General features: G+C 47.6%; 2 protein-coding genes across 2 annotated transcripts; both read left to right on the forward strand.

Moving 5' to 3' along the window:
• Positions 1-295: 295 nt before the first annotated feature.
• Positions 296-1,553, forward strand: LOC123082089 (transcription factor MYB60). The gene is made up of 2 exons (XM_044504506.1): positions 296-611; positions 727-1,553. The coding sequence occupies exons 1-2, from the start codon at positions 349-351 to the stop codon at positions 1,379-1,381; spliced, it is 918 nt and encodes a 305-aa protein (XP_044360441.1). The 5' UTR covers positions 296-348; the 3' UTR covers positions 1,382-1,553.
• A 7,425-nt stretch (positions 1,554-8,978) lies between these two features.
• LOC123083854 (uncharacterized) lies at positions 8,979-11,321 on the forward strand. Its single transcript, XM_044505744.1, has 3 exons — positions 8,979-9,082; positions 10,719-11,223; positions 11,303-11,321. Exons 1-3 carry the CDS (start codon positions 9,064-9,066, stop codon positions 11,319-11,321), a joined length of 543 nt encoding a protein of 180 aa, XP_044361679.1. The 5' UTR covers positions 8,979-9,063.
• The last annotated feature ends 418 nt before the right edge of the window (positions 11,322-11,739 follow it).

Consider the following 11,739-nt stretch of genomic DNA (forward strand, 5'->3'; position numbering starts at 1 on the left):
AGGCAGTACACCTCGGTACACCTCTGGCTATATGGCTATCCCGTCCTCCCTTTAAGGTGTGGGCCAGGTGGATCGATGGGTTCCTATATCATTCATGTGATGCTGTTGATGGAAAGAGAAAGCGTATGTACCACAGACCGATCAGCAGCTAGCAAGAAAGTGAAAATCACAGTAGCGTCACAGGTGTACGTACGTAGACGGCAACAAGTGAAAAGGAGCTCACTCACTCCCATTCAGCTCCAAGCTCCTTGCTATATATACGCACCACACGCTTGAGACAGTGCACGGCCAGAAAAAGACGAGATCAAATCAAGCCGGGGATCCAGAGAGAGTGATCGAACAGTAGTGATGGGGAGGCCGCCGTGCTGCGACAAGTTGGGCGTGAAGAAGGGTCCGTGGACGCCGGAGGAGGACATCATCCTGGTCTCCTACATCCAGGAGCACGGCCCCGGCAACTGGCGGTCTGTGCCGGTGAGCACCGGCCTCATGCGCTGCAGCAAGAGCTGCCGCCTCCGCTGGACCAACTACCTCCGCACCGGCATCAAGCGCGGCAACTTCACAAGCCACGAGGAAGGCGTCATCGTCCACCTCCAGTCACTCCTCGGCAACAGGTATACCTACCACTGATCAACTTCATATCATCAAATCAATGGGTGGCTGGGGCAGTGGCCTGGCGTCCATGGCGATCGATTTAGCTAACAGTTCCATCTCTTGCTTTGAATGTAGATGGGCGGCGATCGCGTCGTACCTGCCGCGGAGGACGGACAACGACATCAAGAACTACTGGAACACGCACCTCAAGAAGAAGCTCAGGAAGCAGCAAGCCATGGGAGCCACTTTCGCGCCGCCGGCGTCCTCCTCCCCCGGCACAGCAGGCGACAACTTCGACCACCACAACCACCACGACATGGTCTCCAGGGCCGACGGCTACGGGGCCGGCCAGGCGTACATGAACAAGGAGGTCTCGCAGCTGATCGCCGGGCGTGGTCACTCGCCGTTCGCCGACGCTGCCCCCGAGGCCTGCTCCTCGTCGTCCTACGCTTCGAGCGTGGACAACATATCCAAGCTGCTCGGCGGCTTCATGAAGAGCTCCCCGCCGCCGCCGCCGCCGCCGCCGCACAACAACTACGACGCCGACGACGTCAAGCCTCTGCTGCCCTTGGACAGTATGTCCGGCACCGGCAGCGCCGAGCTGAGCTTCACCGCCAGCGTGCAGCAGCCGGCGTTGATGGGGGGACGCGTCGGGTACGAGTACGACGACGAGACCAAGCAGAAGCAGCAGCATCAGGCGCCACTGTCCTCGATCGAGAAGTGGTTGTTCGATGAGGCCGCGGACCTGGAGCTGTCCGATGAGTGCTACTCCGTTCCAATGCTGTTCTAGCTAGCTCGCTGGGAAAGTAAATTAAGAAACGATGGCGTCACAGCCCACACACGCGCGCAAACATACTGTGTTAATTAGGTTAATTAATCTATGTTACTCCATGTTTGATACTCTACCTATGCATCCATGTTTGATAGTACACACAAGTAATGAGCCAAGCCTCAGTTGGTAATTTCCTAGCGTCCATAGCCGCATTACGCATACGCATGTACGCACCTCCTTTGTACACTGAAACGTCGAAGGGTAAGAGACAGCGACAGGGATTTAGCAGGACTGGCGAACTGTGTCATCTGCATTCCGTAGGCATGATGTAACCAAGGTTATCTATGCTCAAAAAGGGAAGAAGAGGCCTGCATATGTTTGTGTCACTTGACCTTGAACAATTAGTCTCCGATGGTGAAAAAAATTGGAGACTGGAGAGCACTCTGACCATGTTATTTCTTGTTTTATCAATCACAAGAAGCAGAACATCAGCACAGTGGGTGCTTGTTTTGTTCTTCCCGCGGAAAAGCTTTGCAGAGAAATGTGCAAACTACTACTCCCACAGAGTAATAATTAAGCAACTACAAGCTTCGGGTTAGAAGATTGTACAAAATTTCACATTTGATGGCACCTACGAATAGGGCCATCAGCATTACTGGAAATGAATTGTTAACTTGTTAGTGTTATAGGTCAAAATTGCGCATAGGCAGTACTACACGGAATGGGCATTAATACCCATGGAAATGCTTAGTAATTGCATGATCAGGACATGGGCCGTCACGTCCTTCTCCGTTACACGTCCCCTTTGAACCCCCCAGTGTAAATTCAATTTCTGCAAACTCCGATGTAGATTCAGAGCTGACAAATTAGTTCATACGAAACATCATACTTTTTTCTAAAAGGAGAATTACCCCCGGCCTCTGTATCAAGCGATACGAAACACCATCTGGATGTAATTCAAATTCATCTATCTCAAAAGTCAGGAAACAGTAATAGTATACCATCTTGTTGGTATATTACTGTGTTTAACTCATCCAAGCCAAAGATGATCATCAGACTTCAGAACATGATAAGAATCAAGTAGAGGCATAAGAATCTAGTAGGGGTATACGTCTCCATTTGATGTAGCCATCATTCACGGTACAGGATGGGGCCTAAGGCTACTGGTGCACGTGTAGTTTAAGGGTGCCAACGGAGTGCCAGGACTGGACAACCAACCAGCAGCTAGCAACCAAGTACGAAAGATCGATTCATGTTACCTCAATGGAGCACATGAACAAGCTACACTGACCCTTCCAGGAAACCTTCTTTGGCTGTACAGTAAGTCAGGTTGCAGGTGCCGGTCCCGCTAGGCTCGCAAAACACGATGAATTAGTTCACAATACACCAACAGCTTCAAACTCTCCTAACCAAGGATTCAAGATAAAATAAGGTCAATGTTCTAAACTTGGCACTAGAAGACCAGTCCCAACCTTTTCAAAGGGTCTTGTGTATATCTGTTGTTGCTGCAGTGAAACTGATGGTCAATTGAGGAAATGGGAATAATCTGAATTTCTGAATAAAATCATCCCCAGAAAAAGCGAAGCACTTGATGGGGTGATGGGTGCAACATTTTAACCATTCATCAACACGTATAGCTGTTAAACATCATCATGTCACGATGACTTGTGTCGCGTAGCTCACGTAGCTTCGACAGGAGGTAGTTAGGAGATAGTTTAGATTCTCTCTAAACCGCATGTACTTATCTCTATCTCTTATCTCTTCCTTGCTCCTCAAGATGTAATCTCTCCAAACTACTTGTATGCATATCCAGGGATAAGCCCATGTCTATATAACACGCAGGCGCGACCCCGATCAGGGTACGACGCTTCTCGCCTTTCGCACATGGTATACAGAGCCCCTTTTCTTCATCACGTCTAGTTCGCTAGGGTTTTCCTACCACCAAAGCTCGCCGCCATGTCCTCCTCTGCCGCAGCCAACTCCAACCTCTCCGGTCAAGTTACCGAGAGGCTATCCTGCACCAACTATGTTCTCTGGCGCACCCAGATAACCCCGCAGATCAGAGGAGCCGGCTTCTTCGGATACGTGGATGGAACCACACCGGAGCCGGCCAAGCACGTCGTCACCAAGGACAAGGATGGGAAAGAAGAGACGATTCCAAATCCCCTCCACTCGGTTTGGATCTGAGAAGATCAACAGGTATTGGGCTATCTATTGAACAATCTGACAAAAGAAGTACTAGTGCAAGTCACATCCATCGATCATGCACATGAGCTCTGGGCGGCACTAGCAGGGATGTTTTCCTCGCAGTCGCATTTCTAGGGTGAACAACATCCGCATCGCGCTCTCTCATGCTCACAAGGGAACGCAGTCCGTGGCGACGTACTTCGCATATATGCGGTCGCTCTCGGACGAACTTGCTGTTGCGGGCAAGCCTCTTCAAGACGGCGAGCTAGTCTCCTACATCCTCGCCGGCCTCGACATGGAGTACCAGCCCCTCGTCTCCGCCCTCGACGCGCACACACAGCCGGTCACCATCGATGAGCTCTTCTCCCAGATGAGCAACTTTGACCAACGTGTTGCGCTCTTCCAGGGGAACGGCGGCTTCAAGTCGTCGGCCAATGCTGCCACTCGCGGCCCTGGTGGTGGCGGCGGCGGCGGATCACGCTATCGCGGCCCACCGCGGAAGGGCAAAACCAGCAACGGCGGTGGCGGCGGCAACTTCAACAGCAACCCCCGCGGCCCCGGCAACAACAACGGCAGTGCGCGGCCCTCCTACACCAACTCCAAGGGCCGTCACAACTCCCCTAGGTCACGCCCTGACACTATCCGATGTCAAATCTGTGGAAAACCGGGGCACTCAGCAAAGGATTGCTGTTATCGCTTCGAAGAGGATGAAGACTCCTCCCAAGATGAGAAAGTTGTTGGCGGGGCAGAGGCCTCATATGGGGTCGACAACAACTGGTATGTTGACAGTGGTGCTACAAACCACATCACCGGCGAGTTAGAGAAGGTCACCATGAGGGAGAAATACCGCGGCCCGGAGCAAGTCCACGCCGCAAATGGAGAAGGTATGAGAATTAGTCATGTTGGTCACTCAATTATTAAAACCCCTCACCGAAAAATCCATCTTAGAAAAATATTGCATGTTCCTAGAGCTTCCATGAATCTCCTTTCAGTTCATCGCATTGCCATTGATAACCATGTCTTTCTTGAGTTTCACCCCTATTTCTTTTTGATTCGAGATCAGGTCACGAAGAAAATCCTCTATCGAGGTAGATGCGTTTGAGGGCTATATCTGTTGATTCCCGAGCTTAGGAGATTCAATAAAACAGCATGTGTTGTCACCAAGTTATCTTCAACCCGGTGGCATGATCGTCTAGGGCATGCATCTTTTTCTTTAGTAGAACAAGTGCTTAGGAAAAATAAGCTCCCATATGTTGGAGAGCGTAATGTTGAAACAGTTTGTGATTCTTGCCAAAGAGCTAAAAATCATTAGTTACCATATCCTATCTCTATGAGTGTTTCTACTAAACCATTGCAACTTATTTTCTCTGATGTTTGGGGTCCGGCCCCTTCTTCTGTAGGGAGACACACTTACTACGTAAGTTTTATCAATGACTATAGTAAATTCTCTTGGATTTATCTACTTAAAAAACGATCCGATGTTTTTCCAGTCTTTCAAAATTTCCAAGCACTCGTTGAACGTAAATTCGATAGCAAGATCATTGTTGTCCAATCCGATTGGGGAGGGGAATACAAAAAATTAAATTCCTTCTTCCAAAAACTTGGTATTTCTCACCATGTGTCATGCCCACATGCTCACCAACAGAACAAGTATGTTGAACGCAAACACCGTCATATTGTAGAGGTTGGTCTCTCTCTTTTAGCCGGCGCATCCATGCCCTTAAAATTCTGGGATGAGGCTTTCCTCACAGCCGTGCACATCATAAACATGTTACCTAGTCGTGTCATTAATAATAAAACGCCTATGGAACGTCTCCTTCATACTAAACCCGACTACACCACTCTTCGTGTGTTTGGGTGTGCCTGTTGGCCAAATCTGCGCCCATACAACAAGCGTAAGCTCATGTTTCGATCAAAACAGTGTGTCTTTATAGGGTATAGTGCTCAACACAAAGGTGTCAAATGCCTTGATGTCTCTACTGACCGAGTATATATTTCTCGTGATGTAGTCTTTGATGAAACAAAATTTCCATTTTCTGATCTACATCCTAATGCCGGCGCTCTTCTACGTCAAGAAATTCTTCTTCTCCCATCTCACCTAACCGGCGCAGACTCACGGGGAAATAATTGTGATGATACAACATTGACTAACCCTCATAACACCAGTCTAGCTGAGTTTTGTGGTGAAACAGGACAAGAAAATGGCGAAGAAATGGTGCAAAATGGTGAAGAAATCACCCTAAACAGGCAGTATTTCATGTGTCCAGCACCAGGGAGCATATCCCCCTCGGGATCATCACCGCCGCAGACTGCTGCGCAATCCTCTGCGGGATCCGTGTTGTTGCAGGAAACCTGCGCCTCGGGTTCAGCGCCAGCAGGCAGCAGCGACCGTGCGGGCGCACCAGGCGACAGCCGCGCCAGCAGCGGCGGTCCCGCATCCGCCACGCGGGCTTCTCCCGTTCGTCACGCAGCAGACACCAGGCCGCGCCAATCAGCACCGGCCACTGCGCCGCCCCTGAGCCGGTGGCCCATTGGAGTGGACTGCTGCTATGCGCTCCGTTCCACGAGCCACTCCACCGGTCGGCCTGATCCCCTCATCGGCTCGGGATCCAGCGCAGATCCTTGTCGGCCGGTGTCATCATTGCCCCCTGACGAGCCATTGGCAGGGGCCGGGTCCGAACCTTCTGTGCCGGGTCACGTGTCCTCTTCATCAGCTGAAGCCGCAGAAGATCCCGGCGCTTCATCATCTCCTGTAGACAGATCTGGTGCAGGATCCGAGGCGGTTGATGGATCTTCTGTGGATCCAGCGGCTGTACCTGCTTCACAAACACGTACACATCTTCAAAAAGGGGTAATTAAACCTGTCAATTACAAGCATATTACCAAGTTTGGCATGGCATGTACCACAGGTGAACCGACTTCTTTGCAAGAAGCATTTGGTGATTTGAAGTGGAAAAGGGCTATGGAAGAAGAATACATGGCTCTTCAGAAGAACAAAACATGGCATCTGGTTCCCCCAAAGCAAGATAAAAATTTGATAGATTGCAAATGGGTATTCAGAATAAAAAGAAAATCTGATTGAACAATAGATCGCTATAAAGCTAGACTGGTTGCAAAAGGATTTAAACAAAGGTATGGCATAGATTATGAAGATACCTTTAGTCCAGTTGTGAAAATTGCTACCATTCGTCTTGTTCTGTCTATTGCCGTTTCAAGAGGATGGAGTCTCAGGCAACTAGACGTACAGAACGCGTTTCTCCATGGTGTTCTGGAAGAAGTCTACATGAAACAGCCTCCTGGGTTCGAAAACAGAAAATTTCCCACTCATGTCTGCAGGCTTGATAAGGCCATTTATGGGTTGAAGCAAGCTCCTAGAGCATGGTATTCCAGGCTCAGTCATAAACTGCAAGCTCTCGGTTTCATTCCTTCTAAGTCTGACACTTCCCTGTTTATATACAATAGGTCAAATACATCTATATTTGTACTTATTTATGTGTATGATATAATTGTTACAAGCTCATCTGATGAGGCAGTGGCAAGACTATTAAAGGACTTGAGTGTTGAGTTTGCTTTGAAGGATCTTGGAGACTTGCATTTTTTCTTAGGGATTGAAGTCAAGAAACATGGTAATGATCTTCATCTTTCTCAAGAAAAGTACGCTACTGACCTAGTCAAACGAGTAGGGTTGCAAGGGTGTAAACCATCACCCACTCCCTTATCTAGTTTAGAAAAATTGTCACTTATAGAAGGAGATCCCTTGAATCAAGAGGACAGCACAAACTACAGAAGTCTGGTAGGTGCACTTCAATATTTGACGCTTACAAGACCAGATATTTCATTTGCTGTTAATAAAGTATGCCAGTTTCTTCATGCTCCTACAACAGTTCATTGGACTGCAGCCAAACGCATAGTCAGATATATCAAAAATACTCTGAACACTGGTCTTACTTTCAGCAAGTCTCCATCAACTCTGTTTAGTGCTTTTTCTGACTCTGACTGGACAGGATGTCTGGATGATAGACGGTCTATAGGTGGATTTGCAATCTTCTTTGGACCAAATCTTATATCTTGGTGTGCCAAGAAACAAGCTACAGGTCAAGTACAGAAGCAGAGTATAAAGCCTTGGCAAATGCAACGGCAGAAATTATATGGGTTCAGTCTTTACTCAGAGAGCTTGGCATAAGACGAATCCCAGCACCATGCTTATGGTGTGATAATCTTGGTGCTACATATCTCTCTGCAAATCCAGTTTTCCATGCCAGAACAAAACATATTGAAATTGATTTCCATTTTGTCAGAGAACGTATTGCTAACAAACAATTGGAAATCCGGTTTGTTCATTCCAGAGGTCAGCTTGCAGATGGGTTTACCAAGGCTTTACCTACACGGAGCTTTGAAGAGTTCAAACATAATCTCAACTTGTCCAAGTTGTGATTAAGGGAGGGTGTTAAACATCATCATGTCACGATGACTTGTGTCACGTAGCTCACGTAGCTTCGACAGGAGGTAGTTAGGAGATAGTTTAGATTCTTTCTAAACCGCATGTACTTATCTCTATCTTTTATCTCTTCCTTGCTCCTCGAGATGTAATCTCTCCAAACTACTTGTATGCATATCCAGGGATAAGCCCCTGTCTATATAACACGCAGGCGCGACCCGATCAGGGCACGACGCTTCTCGCCTTTCGCACAATAGCAATACATTTTCTTATGTTAATACTTCCTGCCATTTCAGGTAACACATGTTTTGTGCTAAGCTATACCTGAAGTAGTTTGCCAGCACCGACATCAAAAGTAGTCGATCTTCGCGTGCCTGCATATATTTGTACCATGCACATATTCAAATGTCATCGATTGACAGACATAAGTTGCCATCTCCTTCAGGAATGAAGGCATGGGCTCCAAGTTGAGCCCTGGTTCACCAATTTGGGGGTGTGGGGGTGGAGGGGACCCTAAGGGATATCCTCAGGAGCAAGCATACAATTATGCATTGAAGGTGAGGCATATAGTAGTGTAAGGATAATGTCATCATCAAGTATTCAATTGCTCTTTAATAGACAGGTGATGTATGTGTTGGTTTTGATCTGACGGCTTAAACAAGCCAGATTAGATCTATTAGTCTAACCGAAAAAAAGGGAAAGAAGGGATAACGATAAGTGAAGGGTCCACGTACCAACGTACGTGAGCCTCGATCAGAACTAATGCGCCCTGATCGGGGGCGCCCAAAAACCAACTCAGGTTTTGGGTCCCCTGTCGCCAGCGCCATATTAAAAGGGATACGGGAGAGAGCTGGCCACCTGCGCGATCACAATTCACGTACGGTTTCACTCCCCTCCCGATATTCTCTCACCCCATCCGATCAGGGGGAGCGCTGCAGCGACGGGAAGACCAAAGCCAGCCGCCGCCGCGGTCCCCGGCCAGTCCCGGTGGCGTCCTGAAGGAATCAGGACGTCGAGGAGAACATCTACTTCGACTACATCACCCCTGCATCACGCCTGCACCGAGCAGGCGATCATGTCCACTCCCGTGACATGTAATGATCCCCTAAACCCTTCTCTGTTCATGCTTTTAGGTGATCTAGATGCAATCTGTTCCTGCTAATGGCATCCCAGAGATGCATAATTATTCCAACATTGGTATCAGTCGCCAATTTTGATTGCAGTAGGTCCCTATATTATTGATCTGTAGATCAACATCAAGTTTTAGATCATATCAGGTTTAGGGTTCATGATCAAGATTGAAAGTTATAGCCCCATGATCTTGCTACTGTTTTTGATGATTGATGTCAATTGCCCACTGTTGATGATGTTTTAATTCCAATTTGCTACGGATCAGTACTGCCACCATGGTTTCATCAATTTTAATTAATCCAAGTTAAGATCTAATGCTCACTTTTATGCTAAGTTGATTAAAATTGACCATGTGACATTCCTGTTTCCGTATGCATCATATAATTAGTAGACAGGGGGTTAAGAGAACACAAACAGTGGCAAACCCCATGTTTGAAGAACCCTAGATTTTTTCCCCAATTCGGTAGAACCCTAGTTTTTATCCCCAATTCGAAAGAACACTCATTTTGCAATTAGGGCTGTTTTTTCATCCAAAATAAGCACTGATGAACACGAATTGGAGAAGAATGAGGCATAGGCTCACCTAATGCGCCGCGTAGCCGCCTTTCCCTTCGGGGCCCGCACTGCGTCCATCGTAGTGCGAGGGCGGAGACGCCGCGACGCCGTCGCCTTCCACCGGAGCGACGCGCGGAACGTCTACTCATCGCCGTCGCCCCTCATGTCGCGGTGGCCGGCGTCCCTCCTCCCTTGATGCGCCATGAAGCACGGACGCCGGGGCCACGTTCGACGGGGGAGCGCACGGGATTCATCCTGCTGCACGCTCCTCCGGCGAGCGCAGCCGCCGCGCAGCCATGGCCGGCGCGCCTCGAGCCGCCGTAGTGCCGCCGCTCTCTTCGCGAGCTTGAGATGCAGGGGGTCGGGGGAACTGAGCTAGGGTTCTGGATCGGGCGGCTGTATTGTTCCGATCGGGAGCGATACGGACCGTCCGATTCAATCGAATGGCTGTAAGCGACGCGCGGCTCCCAGCCGGGCCGTCGGGGGTTTAACGGGCCATATCCGGTCGCGGGCTTCAGCCCAGGTTGTTTTAGTCCAGCAAAAAAAGAAAAAACGCTACTGGACTGAGCTGCATTTCGGACAGCCGTGGCCCGTGGGGTTCTTGGGCCAAAATCAGTGTCGCCATTTTCTGTTTTTCCGGTGCGTTAAAGTTAATAGTTATTATGTTTTTTCACCGTTTAAAACAGAAAATGCATAAAAATATAATGAACACATTATTATTCTGGGTAAAATTGAACCAACGAGATATTTTATTCAGGATTTATTATGTGTTTTTGGATGATGAACTTTTTTTTAGACATCAAATAATGATAATATTTTTTTATGTTGATGTTTAAATTGAGAATGAAATGACTCTAATTTTAATTCGGACCAATGTTGTTTTATTATTATGAGTCATCCCCTATGATATTTTAATTCCATGTTTTTTCTGCCCAACGGTGTTTTGACATGGAGTTGAAATTAAATACTTGTCATGTTTGTTTATTTACCAACGTAAATTTATAATCATGCAAGTTTACTTATGAACTTTTATGATGATTTCAGCTTCCGCTCCATTCCGGTCCGACACGATCGAACCACTTACGGGGAGTAACTTCCCTCGTTGGAAGTCCCAAGTCGAATTATGTTTGGGTTGTAATGAATTTGACTATGCCTTGAGGGAAGAAAAACCTGTGGCACCTGTGGCAGGTGTCACAGGGTATGCAGAACTCAAGAAGGAGTATGATGTTAAGATGGAAAAGTGGAATAAGTCCAACCATATTGCGCTTCTCATCATGAAAGCGACAATATCGCCGGACATTTCTGAAGCACTCCCTAAGAAAGATACTGCTAAATATTTCCTCATTGAAATGGAGGAGCAATTTAAAGGCTCCGACAAAGTGTATGCTCATGAGCTTTTTGCTAAACTTCTTCAGAAATACACTATTGACGGAAATGTTAGGCAGCACATATTGAGGGTGGTAAATGCTTTCACCAAGCTTAAGGCTTTGGAGTGTTCTTTAAGTGAAGCCCTTCTTGTCATAATTATTCTTGAGTCTCTTCCTAAAGGGTTTGAACAATTTAAGGTCAATTATAACTCTCTAAAGGAAAAATGGCCACTCTCTGAGATGACCGCAAGGATCGTCCAGGAGGAAGAAAGGATCATGAGGCAGAAGAAAGACCATGTCTTTCATGTTGGCTCTAACAAGAGAAAGCATGACGGACAAGGTTTCCCTAAGCCTCAGAAAAGGCAAGTCAAGAAAGCAGGCACTAAGCCATTCAACCCTAAGGCATTCAAGGGTAAAGAAGCCGGTGGTTCTTCTTCTGCTCCTAGCAGCTCCACTGCTGGAGAAAATGCTTGTAACTTCTGCAAAGAAGAGGGACACTATCAAAGGGACTGCCCAGGCTTTCTAAAATGGATGAACAAAAGAGGTATTGATGAAATTACTTTTGTAGATGAATCACTTTATGTTGATTTTTCAATAAAGTCATGGTGGATTGATTCAGGGGCAACCACTCACGTTGCTAACTCTATGCAGGGATTCGATACGATCCAAACCATAAGAGGAGGAACAAGAAAGCTTAA

Source organism: Triticum aestivum, chromosome 4A (assembly GCF_018294505.1).
Source record: "Triticum aestivum cultivar Chinese Spring chromosome 4A, IWGSC CS RefSeq v2.1, whole genome shotgun sequence".
NCBI lineage: Eukaryota > Viridiplantae > Streptophyta > Magnoliopsida > Poales > Poaceae > Triticum > Triticum aestivum.